Source organism: Balaenoptera physalus (genome assembly GCF_965194825.1).
Source record: "Balaenoptera physalus genome assembly, chromosome: 3".
NCBI lineage: Eukaryota > Metazoa > Chordata > Mammalia > Artiodactyla > Balaenopteridae > Balaenoptera > Balaenoptera physalus.
The window spans coordinates 168,958,007-168,972,281 of record NC_138890.1 but is presented as its reverse complement, the minus strand read 5'-3'; the positions used below and the strand labels follow the sequence as shown (position 1 = coordinate 168,972,281).

Genomic DNA, 14,275 nt, shown 5'->3' with positions numbered 1-14,275 from the left:
TTAAGTATCAGCTAAGTTGGTTAAACTTGTGTATAAAATAAGGATAAGGATATTCTTAGTAAGGGTTGGACAGAGTCATGTATCGTTAGGAAATTACATATATTTAATATTTGACCTTTGTCAAGTATTCGGCTACTTTCGGTTTTTTGCTTGCTGCCTTCCTTTTTCTCAGCTATGTTCAAAGAGAGGCTGGATAGCCGATTTATGTAGTTCTGATGTTATTCTTTGCTTTCTAAAATATGAACACATAGTAATACAAATATATAAATAAACATATTTGGCCAGCTTGTAAGATAGATAAATTGCCACCATCCTCAGAAATAATTTTTTTGAGAGACTGATTTTTCACCAGAAAGTTATGACTGACTTTTCTTGTTCTTTTTGAGATTTTTATGTAAAGTGAATGTCGTTACCTTTGGTTTCTTAATTTTAAGTGTTGTTTGGAGTAATTCTGTGTACTTTTTTTTTTTTCCTAATAGGGACAATTTGTTGGCGGATTGTTTGCAGGGTTGTTTTGTGGTGACGTGCACCTTGTGTGCGTTCATCAGCCTGGTGTGGCTGCGAGAGCAGATAGTCCATGGGGGCGCCCCGATCTGGCTGGAGCACGCTGCTCCGCCCTTCAACGCTGCTGGGCACCACCAAAATGAGGTAACGCCCTCTGTCCCCAAATTCATTGTATTTGGGTAGGACATAAGAATTATTATCACCCTCTAAGACCCAAACCCTTGACTCCCGTGTCCCTCGTTGCAAAGCAGGACAGTGACAACGTTTGGGGGAAGATGGAAGGAGATGTGAGAAATCAGGAGAGTGCTGTTGTTCCCCGGGAACAACACTGGGGGTATACTTCATGCGCTTTCATTCCCTTGGCCTGGGTTAACAGGTTCCTGCCGGCCTGGTGGTTAATATACAGACCTCCCGCATGGGCTTCTGACGTGCTGCATAACAGTAAGGAAGCTCCCTTACCCTCTTTGTTCATTAGTTTCTTCATGTGTAAATGCCTCACCTTTGTTGCTTTTAGTAGAAACATTACCAAAAGTAGAAAAATTGGAGTACTGTTGATAACAGTCTTGTACACTTTTACTTTTTATTTATGAGATGGCATGCTTAGATACAAGAGCGTCTGCTAGAGGCATTAAGAAGAGGAAGATATGATAAATGATTTTTAGTATCTTGTTTACTGAGAAATTATAGGGCTGAAAATGTAAAAAAAAAAAAACTGGCTACTTACAATACAAAAACAATTTGCCCTTTGTAAAATTTTATTATGAAAAAATTGACTATAAAATTAACTCAAAGTAATACTTAACGATACTTAACGACTTAATTTTTCATTTAAGGCCCTTTGGCTTTTTTTAGTGTGAAGACTGATTTCATCAAATTCTGCCATACCCTTTTTCCTACAGAATTAAGAGTACAACTTCTCCTTTGAAAACCACACGTATGAAAAATGGGACTATTCAGCAAGGGCGCTGTTTTTAACCTAGTGTTAATACTTTCATCATCGTACCTCATATTTTGAAGCATTTTAATACAGTTCTTTTAGAATCTTCATTAACTCCATAGGAGTTCAGTGTTTTAATTAACTACAACTAGGTCTTTGCATTTGGTGGGTAGCAGAATTCAGGAAGAGCCAGAGAGGCGTGCTTGTGGAAACTGATAAAGTTCATATGGACAGGCTTACCCTCCTCAGCAGAAATGAGAAACCTTTCCTCAAGTGTGAACTGATAACTGAGAATTAAGTTATATATCAGTATGTGTGTAAACAGATACATAAATATATTTTCATCCCTGAAGTGGTCAGTAAAGATAAGAGATGCCTTATAAAGAAGGATTATGGAATGATGTATTCAAGATAGCCAGATTTGTTAACCTGTTTTCTGTAATGCTTTGTGAAATGTTAATCTCTAAATTATATTGAATGAATATATACACTGTTAAATGAGTTTATGTTCTTATATACCAAGTTGATCCAAATTCAGATACATTTAGAAGAAATGCCCTTGAGAGGTGGGTTTTTTTTGGAATTTTAATGGAGTTTGTGTCTGTTTTCTAGTTTTGTTTATTTTAGAAGGGAGGGTGCTATTTGAAAATAGAGCAAAACTGAGACAAGTTAGCCAAATTTCTGGTCTCCTCTGTCATTTTAGGCTCCAGCAGGAGGAAATGGTGCTGAAAATGTTGCCCCCGACCAGCCTGCTAACCCACCAGCTGAGAACGCAGTGGTGGGGGAAAACCCTGCAGCCCAGGATGACCAGGCGGAAGAGGAGGAGGAGGAGAATGAGGAGGAAGATGACGCGGGCGGGGAAGACGCAGCTGATGCCAACAATGGGGCGCAGGGTAATGGCTGCCGGCCTGTGCTCACCCTTCCTCCGTGACCATGAGTCCACTCCCAGCTCACCGTGGGGAGGACTGGGGTTTTCAAAATTTAATGGGTTTGAAGTTCTATTTCTAACCTGTTTTTACTTTATTTTGGCAGACTTGCATTTATGGATATACATATGCATACTTTTTTTTTCTATGAAGCAGGGCACATTTTGTGTTTTACGGTTGTACTTTAGGGACTTCCCTGGCTGTCCAGTGGTTAAGACTCCGAGCTTCCACTGCAGGGGGCACGGGTTCAATCCCTGTTTGGGGAACTGAGATCCCACAGTGCCACGCGGTGCGGCCATAAAATAAAATAAGATTAGATGAGATAAAAGTAAAATAAAATTCTGCTTTACACAGGACTTTTTATAGGATGGATAGGAAGAAATTATTTGTAAGTTAGAATAGATCCTGTTTTTTTAAAATGGAACTTGATACAGTTTTATCTTATTCCTTTGCCATTTTTATTGAGTCAGTGCAACTTTTATTATCAAAGAAGAATTGTTGAAGTGTACTCTGCAGGCCAGATAGCACCCAAAGAAACCAGTTTCTCATTTTCTGGCGGTATAACTCCAGAGGGGTAAAGAACTTCTGAGACCAGCCTGCCAGTCAGCTGCCAGTAGGTCACCACCTTCTTTTCTTTCCTCTGGCCCCAGAGTTTTCCTGTCAAGCGCTGCGCTGTCTCTGGGTCCACTTATCACTGCTGATACCTGAGTGTTTCTTGTGTGCCAGGCACTCAAACACCAGGTCCCTGCCTTCATGGAGTTTCTGGTCTAGTGACGAAGCGGAAATATCCAAGTGAACAAGTTTGTTATGACACATTGTGGTAAATGTGCACGTTGCTCTGAGGGTGCCACTGAGGAGAGACCTACTTTAAATAAGGTTCCCCAGGTAGGTCAGATTCAGTGATATTCGAGCTGAGACGTGAAGGATGAGGAGAAGCCAGTTGTATAATGGGAGCAAGGGGCCTTTGCAGGGAGAGGTGGGTATATGTTCAAAGGCTCTGAGAACGCGGCTCCTGTACCCTAGTGCTGGCCCTTGTTTCCGTCTGTTTGTCTAATGCAGTAGGTCCTGCCTGGTCTTCCTTCTTCCATTCTTGCTCCACTGTATTAGTGTTTGTACTGCTCTCTGCCCTTCAGATCTGTCAGTGATTTCCCCATTGTGTTAAAGAACAAAATAAAATTCGGCTTCACATTCCTCTTGTATGATCTGACCCCTGTCTGTCTGTCATACTGCATCTTCTGCCACCCTCCTCCTCACCCAGAGAATTCTGGTCCCCTGGCTTCTTCACTTTTCTCAAATCCACCATATTCATTCTTGATTCAGAGCTGTGGAATTCCTCTGTTTCACGTAACCCTGCTTATTTCCTTTCTAGCACTTACCACAATCTAGAATCATCTTATTTTGTATGTTGTATTTATTTATGTTTTTAAAAAATTGCGTAATAAGCAGATACTCAGTTTGGAAAACTTTTAAGTGTGGTTTACCTTCTCAACAACAGTTATAAAACACCAAATTAAAAGAGTATATTTATTATTTATAATTCAAGTTCTATCAGTAATCTTTAAACTACAATTATATTTCCAGATGACATGAACTGGAATGCTTTAGAGTGGGACCGAGCTGCAGAAGAGCTTACATGGGAAAGAGTGAGTAAGACTTCTTTCTATCAAGTATCCTAGTGTTTTAATCCTAACATATCTTAAAGTTGGCCATATTTAGATGTATACACTAATTTTCCAGTTACATTTAGTGAAAACAATTACCAGAACTTTAATTTCTAGGGAAAATTAAGTAATGTATTATTTGTGATGAAAATATTAAAAATATTATGATAAAGGTCTGTTGATACCTTTTTCTGTCTTCTGGCCTTTAATACAAACCTTGCTCCACTTACAAAATCTTTAACTTGAAATTGTGGACTTTTGAAAATGAAGTAACAATTTAAATTTAAGTATTATTCTGATGCTTCAGTTGACAAAGTAATACTGTTGTATCATGAAATCTTGACTGGCTCCATATCTAATGAGTTGAAACCCAAGATGGAAAATTTTAACTTTATAATCATATGATTTGGATTAAAAGAAGATCCAAAATATAAAACTCCCATGAACAGAAGTTTTTCCTTCTCTGAAAATGATAGGCTGTATTGGAAAGTAGTGGGTAAATATTATGTTTAAAAATATTGAAAGGAAAATGACCTTTTTTCATAAATAGAATAAAAAATCCTGTTGCATCTTGAATTAATGCATATTATTTATTTTAGATGCTAGGACTTGATGGATCACTCGTTTTTCTAGTAAGTAAAGCTAATTTTTTTTTAAATATATTTTTTTATTTATTTATTTTTGGCTGCGTTAGATCTTCATTGCTGTGCGTGGGCTTTCTCTAGTTGCAACGAGCAGGGGCTGCTCTTCGTTGCGGTGTGTGGGCTGCTCACTGCGGTGGCTTCTCTGGTTGCAGAGCATGGGGTCTAGGCATAAGGGCTTCAGTAGTTGTGGCACGCGGGCTCTAGAGCGCGGGCTCAGTAGTTGTGGTGCACGGGCTTAGTCGCTCTGCGGCATGTGGGATCTTCCCGGACCAGGGCTCAAACCTGTGTCCCCTGCATTGGCAGGCAGATTCTTAACCACTGCGCCACCAGGGAAGTCCAAGCTAATCTTTTGTAATAACAGAATTGCGACTTAATTATTTGTCTTAGTGATTCAGTGATTTCAGATTTACAATATGTTCTGGCTTTTTATATTAAAGGTCAAAATGCCCTGTGATTTTTGATGACTTGATATGTTGAAGAAAGTCTGTTTTGTGCATTGAAAATAACTGGCAAAGCATAAAAGTAATATTATTTACAAAGGAAATTATTAAACATATTTGATTTTTAGAAAATGAAATTCAAAGTTGATGGTAGTTAAGAATACTTGGCCTTCTTTTGAAGTCCCACCTTGTTGGGACTTCCCTGGTGGCACCGTGGTTAAGAATCCACCTGCCATTGCAGGGGACACAGGTTCAATCCCTGGTCCGGGAAGATCTCACATGCCGTGGAGCAGCTAAGCCCGTGTGCCACAACTACTGAGCCTGCACTCTAGAGTCCATGAGCCACAACTACTGAGCCCGTGTGCCACAACTACTGAAGCCTGCACGCCTAGAGCCCATGCTCTGCAACAAGAGAAGCCTACACACCGCAACGAAGAGTAGCCCCCGCTCGCCACAACTAGAGAAAGCCCTCGCACAGCAACGAAGACCCAATGCAGCCAAAAATAAATAAATTAAATAAATAATAAAATTTTTTAAAAAATGATTTAAAAAAAAAAGTCCCACCTTGCAGTGTTTAATGCCTGAACTGGTGACAGGTAGCCAAACCCCAGCCGACCAAACCAATAACACAGGAGGAAGTCCAGAGGAAGGATGGGCTTCAGGTGTGCTTGATCCAGGGGCTCAGCAATGTCATTGAAGAGTCAGATAATTTCCATCCGTCTCCTCTGCTGTCCACAGTGTTGGCTTCCTCTTCAAGGCCAGAATAGGAAGTTGAGGTTAGTAGTGTGAGGATTTTGAGGAATGTATCTGATGATAATTCACAGATTAGTAAGAAGGTGATATTAGTGAGCTCCTATTCAAGGCTTGAGTATGGTCAGTATAGAAGGTATTATGTGGCTATATACTCATTTCTGTCCTTTACTTTATCAGTCCCTCATAGATGAGTGATAGAAGTCGTTGAGGCAGTGGTGTTAACTCAAGTCCATTCTAATTTTTAGAAAAAAACCACAGGACGACTTCATGCATTTGTTGAAAATTATTTAATATGTACCATGTGCCAGCTGTGATAGTTATTGGATGATTCAGAAATGAATGAAATAGGGTACCTGTTCTCAAAGACTCTTTATAGTTTAGTAGAGAGAAATGAACATGTAAACAAGGAACTTTAGGTAAAGACTCTGACAAACGGTGTGTATAGGACATGAGAGGCATAGAAAAGGGCTTAGTCAGGCCTTCTTAGCAGAGGGGAGTTGTCAGCAGGGAGTTTTTATAGAAGATAACTAGAGGTTGAGGCACAAAGGATGTTGAGGATAAGGACAGTTTGGGAGCCCTGAAGGCAGAGAAGCTGAAACATTCAAGTGATATGAGCCCACATGCTAAGTAGGAATGTACAGTAGTAGTCCTCTCTTAAACAAACTTATCATCCTCTTGCCACTTGGATTTGTGGCAAGTTGGGAACTGATTAGAATCATCTTTCTAAAAAGAAAATCTTACCATGTTAAGATTCGTGAAAATCTCTCCATGGCCCCCTTGGAAGGATCATTTAACTTGATGGTGGGGGGAGGTAGTGGGCCTGGGCAAACGGGCTTGGGTGTCCCGATCGTCAGCGTGGTGCGTGACTGAGCACACGCGGAGGAATGGGTGGGCCTCATCTTGGACGCGGTAGTACATAAGCGTGGAGTGTGTCAGTGGCCAGGTGAGAGCGCATATTCTGAGACTTGAACAAAGAAAGCCTTGGGGACAGAAGGGACCAGAGAAGATCAAGTGACCTTAAAGAAGGCAGGAGAACACACTGGACACTGAAAGAAGTGCTGTGCAGTTTACATTGATACGTTGTTCAGAAATAATGTGGTTTTCAAATTTTTCTTTATTTAGAATTTTTTAGTGTCATATGACTTAAATGAAACCTGGCGATTATTTATGAGAATCTGTGTAGTTTGTGGTAGATTATTAATTTCTGAAGAGGAAATGTTTACGGATTGATTTCTTTGATTTTCTTTTTCATGTAGACATTATGAACTTTAAGTTTCATTAGGTTTAGTTTTATGAGCTATCTAATGAAAATGAAAAGTTACACATAATTTCTGAACAAAATCTCAAAATTATAGTAAAAATTTCAGTCTTCTAACTAAATAAATGGATTAAACATAAATCAAAAAGGATATGAATATGTTTTATTAATGCTCTTTTCCTTTAGGAACATGTCTTCTGGGTGGTGTCTTTAAACACACTGTTCATTCTTGTTTTTGGTAAGTGGCGTTTATGCTTTTATTTATGGTATTATGGTAGGAGTTTAATTTTCTAGGAGTCTTGTTACAAGTTTTGTTTTGTTTTTAAGCTTAGGAATATATGAAACAGTTTTAGACAGTCATCTGGTATAGGAAGAACCCAGGTATACAGTTACTTTCTTTCCTAAGCAACATTGACTACAGTTATTTACCAACTTTGCTTCTGTTGGGCACTTCTGTCTCTCTTTGTAGAAGCCAGTTTTAGACTGACTTGAGGATATATAATATTCCACATCTGGAATTAATTTTGTGCTGATTATCTGTGTGTTCTTCCCTATGGCAGAAGATCTTGTTTTCATCTGTTAAAATCCTGACCAAGGCCTTACCAGAGACCTTGGCTCGGGATCTGTCGCAGAGATGGATATAGGCTTGTGGAAAGTGTAATTCCCTTCAGAACCAGATTCCAGCAAAGTTTACTTCCAAACACTTTTAACAACTGTAGCTGTGCGGATTCTGTGACAACACTAAGAGTCCCTCCCATTGGGAGTCATGAGAGTAAGGAAGGCAGGGTTGAGATATAGCTGACAGGTTTTTCTGCTTTGGGGAAAGGTAAGGGAAACAGTTGAGTAAACCAAGGTTTTAGAATTCAGTTCCTCATGGTGGAGTCTGATAGAATTGGGTTATTGTTAGACTGTACTATTGGTGTCTCATAGGGAGACCTCAGGCTGCAAATCTCTGTATAGGGAATATCTTTGAGAAATTCCTTCCTTAGTGCATATGAGTTACTCCTAAGAAGGAGGAATATTTTCCAAGTTTCTTCCACTAAATTCCAAGTTATTTGCTCTGTGTTAGGGACTAGAAAGCAGTGTTTTCATCAGGAAACAGTTGTCTTCAATAGGAAGCCATATGGTCAAAAAAGACACTGAATAAGTAGATCAAGGATGAGACAAAAAAATTGTTTTCTGAGTATTATCTGTAAAAGAGCAAAAGAAATTTATCTGTATCTTGTTGAAACATAGTATCTTTTAAAAGTTCCATTCATTCTTAATTTTAAGTAGATATTTAAGATGGTGCAAATTAACAGGAAGCCCACTCTTTGTTGTTTTCCCTTGCATATGGGGGTGAAAATGTGTCTGCAGATTATTCTGCATTTATTTCTCATTATGTAAATTAATTGGTATATAGAGAGTGTGAAACTCTTTTGATCTTGACCAAATTTTCTTTGAGAGGAAAAAATCTATATAGACTTTAGTCTTTGTTCTTGCAAGAAAAGCTTAGTGCTAAATTAATGTTTAAAGGAACAAGTCACCTTTAAAGCATGAAGTATAGAAATAAGAACTCTTGTTTATATAAAGCAAATCTCAACTAAGTAAATGTTTTTCTAATCCAACTTCCTAAGCTTATACTGTGAAAAAAAATTTTTTTGTCTTAGTATACACATTATACTTAAGATCTTTTGAAATGAAACAAGAAGTTGTCCTCTATTTAGGAATATGCTTTTCCTTTTCGATGAGCATAGTCATTGGGATTAAGCAACACTCTTGTTTCTTTCTGACTTGGGTTGCTTTACTGCAGTTCCCACTGGCATTTTTGGACCTTTGTGGTCATGTATTATATACTTTGCAGAAATAAAACCTTGCAGTGCCGCTGTCTCAGTAGAAGGGAACAGTCCTAAGAAACTGATCTTAATTTCAGGGTACCTATCTAGTAGTTTCTGCGTAATGGGGTAGAAATTGATTGTTAAAATTGGTGCTTTAGGTTAATATTTATATATATAAATAGAGTTGAAATTTGAAAGTTTGCCTTTCCCAGGGGCCTGCTTGAGTCGTCCTCAGAGTTGGGTGTGAGAATAAAATAGGAAAAATTCTGCATATAGTTATTTCGCACGCTTTAAAATTTTCTTGTGCTTTATAATCCACATAATATATTAATAAAATAGTATATGTGTGTAATTTATAAAGAAATTTAAGTGTATTGGGAATACCTGTTAAAATTTCTACTTACTAATACTTGGTCAAAAAGGTTTGGCAGCCAGATCCCTATAGATTCACTCTGACTTTTGTCTTTATGATTGAGTCTCCCTCTCCCCTTTCCTAATAATCTATACTGTTCAATTATTTTTGCCATAAAAAAAAAGATAATTAAATTTTATTACTGAGAATGAATTACAGTTATATTAACATGGCAAGAAAGACTTGAGGAAAAGAGACTATCAAAATTCTTAATATGAAAATTTTAAGGCTGTTTTCTTTTTTTTTAAAACATCTTTATTGGAGTATAATTGGTTTACATTGCTGTGTTAGTTTCTGCTGTATAACAAAGTGAATCAGCTATACATATACGTATATCCCCATATCCCCTCCCTCTTGCATCTCCCTCCCACCCTCCCTATCCCACCCCTCTAGGTGGACACAAAGCACTGAGCTGATCTCCCTCTGCTATGTGGCTGCTTCCCACTAGCTATCTATTTTACATTTGGTAGTGTATTTATGTCCATGCCACTCCCTCACTTCGTTCCAGCTTACCCTTCCCCCTCCCCGTGTCCTCAAGTCTATTCTCTACATCTGCGTCTTTATTCCTGTCTTAAGGCTATTTTCTTATTTAACCAGAATATCATCACACTTTACAAAATTACCAGAATTTAATATTACCTAATAATAGATCATATTAAAAATTTTAGATTGTCTCCTTAAATATCATTTTATAGTTGCTTTATTTGAATGAGAATTCAAATAAGGTCTACCTGTTACCTTTTTTTTTCAGTTTTGGACAAAAAAAATTTCATTAAATTGTGCTAAAGTTCTTCTATTTTTAAGACATAGCTGAGAATAGTCAAGGAGATTTTGAAAGAAGTATATTGAGGGAGGTTTACCTTACCCAGATATTGAAATTTTTTTAAACCTACAGTAATTAAAAAAATTTTTTTATTGTTTTACAATTTTTAAAGGTTACTTTCCATTTACAGTTATTACAAAATATTGGCTGTATTCCCCTTGTTGTACAGTACATCCGTGAGCCTGTCTTACACCCGGTAGTTTACTGTTACTTTTGGTTGTTAAATCTTAAGTTTTTCTGATCTAGAATATTTTTTATTTGCTCCCCTCATCTACCCCCACCCTATTTTGCCATTGATTTGTTGATGGCACTAGGTCAGCTCTCTTCTACATGTCTCACTTTCTACTATCTTCCGATGACTTCCTGTTGATTCTGCTACCTTGTTCCTTTGTCTCCGTATTTCCTTTAAACTGGAAGTTAAATCTGAGGCCTGATTAGATTCAGGTTCAGTAGTTCTGGGACAAAATTTTCACTGGTCATGCTATGCCTATTACTATGACGTATCAGGAGGTACGTGATGTCTGGTTATCCACCTTTGTCTGTGGTTCAGGTGATAGTATCTTGAAGCCTCTATTGTTAGGTTTCATTTTTCCTTTAAACATCAGAAAGTAATCTGTGGGAGGTGGTATTTTAGTATTATGCAAATATCTAGTGTTCCATCAACATTTTACCAAATATGTTTATTATCCATTGATACTTGCCTGAATTAATTTATTTTTATTAGGCATTACAGAATGGTGATTTTCAAATTCTGTCATTTTTATGCATTTATTGGCTGGCTTTTCTGTAAAGAAGAGCTTGATCTTATCAGCTAGAACTATTTAGTTAACCTGAATTTGTTTGTTTGGAAGAAGCAGGACAGATGTGCAGTTCTTTTCCTTTAATTATTAGTTTTCAGGATAAGGAATTGATGTTATAACTACTTCCCTTAGTGATAAGTGTTTCCTATTATGTTGCTTTTTTCCTTTTGTGGTTTTCGTTTCTGGCTTTCCCTTTTTTGAGTATTATGAACTCATGAATTTGTATGTATTCAGTGTGTTTTCATCAGTTTTGGTTTTTTTTGTTTTTTGGATGCTCATATCATCTTCACTGTATGTATTCAGTGTGTTTTCATCAGTTTTGGTTTTGTTTTTTTTTTTTGGATGCTCATATCGTCTTCTCTTCTCACAGGCCTGTGAGTCTGTTTTCACAATAGTTCTTGTGTCCTTTCACCATGAGTGTATTAGGAGCTTGGTAACTTTTTTGTTCTCTGGTTGTAGAGAATGTCACAGACAGTACATTTTTGGTTCTGGGATCTTCCATTTCTCCAAGAAGCCTTTGTTCCTTTTAGTGGGGTTGGTAGTAGGACTGTTCGTTGTTTTGATTTTGAAGTTTTCATTGAGTTTTCCCCCCCTTTTAGCATTTTGCCCTTACCACATTGGCCACTTCTCCCTTGTTGGTTTGGGATTTGAAGAACACGTGAGTATGATACTTTTGCAAACTTAATTTTATTAATTACCCCAAATTTGATATATGTTGACTAAGTAATAATATTTTAAAGAGTTACTTCAGTCTGCCTTATACGAAGGAATAGTTTTCCAACACCATCTCGTTCACCTCTTCTAAGCCAGAAGTGGCCTAAGACGTAGTAGGACGTGTTGCCAGCTGTGGAAGATGTTCTCTGAGCCCCATGATGCACTGTCTTCCTTCCCGTTGGGCAGGCCAGAGACATACTGTGGGAAAGTTTTCTTACAGGCTGATTTTTGACCTGCTCCGTTAGCCTGTGTGCTCCTTTCTCTCCCTTTTCCCTAGTTGCCCCATAGTGAATTCAGAAAGGTAATGATATATTAATCAATTTTTTAAAATGCTGATCTGTGTTGGAATGATGGACTGTGGTACTTTCTAAAGAAATTTGCTTTAATTTTGACATTTTATTGCTGTTTTTCAGAATTAGATAAATATTTGGATGGACAACTACTACTATTCTGGGGGGTCCCCAGAAAGATTTAGTCTTTTAAGAAAAGCTGACATAGCTGGAATATTCTGGGCAATTTGTATATGTGAATCCTGAGAGATCACATTCTGAAGTTTCTGAAATGGCAAAGAGACATGTTCTGATATTGAATACAGCTCTCCAAATTCTCACTAGTTGAATGCAAGAACTTGGGCAGTTCAGATAAATGCTTTGATAAATGTTGACTTTGTTAAACTATCACCACTTGCTACCTGAAATTCAGGAACCAAAAGGTGATGGTATCTTGGGCAGTATATGTCACTATCCAAACTCTTAACTCTTTGTAAGTTGATAATGAAACAGATTTGGCGAGCAGGGGAACCTGAAACATTGTGGTTAGGAGATAGGGTGGCTAAGATGTACCTGGCCAGAGGACGGCTTGGGCACTGTGCTGCTGTTCTCAGCGCTCAGCCTTTAGCAGGTCCGCTTCAGAAGGGGCTGGAGTGCAGACGGTTACAACTTTTCTCTTATTTTTGTAAAATTTAATTCACTCTACTCTTATTATTTTGTCTGCTTGAGTAAAGTGTTATTCTTTCATTTTTCCTCATCTTTTCGTAATAAATGGCAGTCCATGGGAGAATCTGGTTTGCAGAGGTGTCATCCAGAGGGGATTTTATAGTTGTTTTTTAGTTACAAATTCCTGAGATAGTTCACATTTAGTCTACTTGGATTGTTTAATAAACTGGGGTGTAGGCCATGTGGTGAAATTACATTTTGTTTATTTATTTTCTTATTTCTAGGTCCAAGCATCCCATTTTGAAGGCCTAATCACGACCATAGTTGGGTATATACTTCTAGCAATAACACTGATAATTTGTCATGTATCCTTTAATGAACCAACTTAGTGTTCAGTAATGTTATTATGCTTACCCAAAGGTTGTTCTTATTAATGACAAAACTATTTCTCTCCACTTGTCCTTTTAGTAGAAGTTGTAGGTATTTGTAGTGAGGATGAGAGCTGAAAAAATATGGAATAAATAAATTCTGTCTGTCAAATAATACTAACTGTTACCTAAATAGTTACCTGTTTCACTGTATCTTTTTTTAATTAAAAAAAATTTTTTATTGAAGTATAGTTGATTTACAATGTTGTGTTCATTTCTGCTGTACAGCAGAGTGATTCAGTTATACATATATATACATTCTTTTTTTTAATATTCTTTTCCATTATGGTTTATCATAGGATATTGAATATGTTTCTCTGTGCTATATACAGTAGGACCTTGTTGTTTTTCTGTATCTTTCTTTAAATGTTCAGGTTTTCCTTGACTACATGCTGTAGGGCTTGGCAACTCTTGTTAAATTTCATAGGTCTCGTCGCTTGCTGGGAGTCTGCTATATTGTTGTGAAGGTAATTCCTGTTATAACTTAAGACTGGAAACGATTTCTCCCCATTTGGGTGATATTGATGACCTTTGTTTTTACTTAAGGTCTCTTTGTTAGTGGTGGTAGAAATTGGAGTGTTCCCTCTCATTTGCGGCTGGTGGCTGGATATCTGTTCCCTGGTGAGTTTATTATTCATTGTCATACAGTCTAATAATTTAAAGGCTTTTAAAAAAGTGGTCTTTAGGGTGGGTTCCTTTAATGTAAAGTCAATATTTGATAATAGTTTGTTTTTTCTGAGAATGTATCATTGTAGAGTCTTAATGTTGCAAATTTTTCCTGAGTACCTGATTTTTGTGAGGCTCTGTGCACATTTCTGATGTTAGAGTATTTTGACTGGAACCTTCCTGATAACCAGTGGAGAGTTCTCTTCCTCGTTTAACTCTTTTGAGTTTTATGAAGATGCCAAGACGTTGTGTATAAAAAGAGTAATTCGAGGGAGGTCCTGGTGGTCTACTGGTTAGGACTGGGTGCTTTCACTGTTGTGGCCTGAGTTCAGTCCTTGGTCGGGGAACTCCCGCAGGCAGCACCATGCGGTGCAAAAAAAACCGAAAAAGAGTAATCTGAAAAGAAGACTGCCTTTGTAGTAATTAATTCAACCTAACCATTTGTTTTAACTATGGTGTTCAGTCTTGATTAAAATCTTTAATGACTGTCAGTGAGCATCAGTTTTTTCTTTTCTTTTTTAATTTATTTAATTTATTTATTTATTTTTGGCTGCATT

At 37.5% G+C, this 14,275-nt stretch overlaps 1 protein-coding gene across 2 annotated transcripts in view; it reads left to right on the top strand.

Moving 5' to 3' along the window:
• Nucleotides 1-14,275, top strand: part of MARCHF6 (membrane associated ring-CH-type finger 6) — a 75,930-nt gene that overhangs the window by 31,158 nt on the left and 30,497 nt on the right. For both annotated transcript variants that reach the window (XR_014262569.1, XM_082458357.1), the window contains exons 6-14: nucleotides 480-648; nucleotides 2,145-2,334; nucleotides 3,949-4,010; nucleotides 4,628-4,660; nucleotides 7,310-7,361; nucleotides 11,575-11,633; nucleotides 12,909-12,989; nucleotides 13,451-13,519; nucleotides 13,599-13,673. Coding sequence is in view for 1 of the 2 variants with exons in the window: in XM_082458357.1 (XP_082314483.1) it covers nucleotides 480-648; nucleotides 2,145-2,334; nucleotides 3,949-4,010; nucleotides 4,628-4,660; nucleotides 7,310-7,361; nucleotides 11,575-11,633; nucleotides 12,909-12,989; nucleotides 13,451-13,519; nucleotides 13,599-13,673 (790 nt within the window). In the remaining variant the exon portion in view is untranslated. The remainder of the gene's footprint in view (nucleotides 1-479; nucleotides 649-2,144; nucleotides 2,335-3,948; nucleotides 4,011-4,627; nucleotides 4,661-7,309; nucleotides 7,362-11,574; nucleotides 11,634-12,908; nucleotides 12,990-13,450; nucleotides 13,520-13,598; nucleotides 13,674-14,275) is intronic.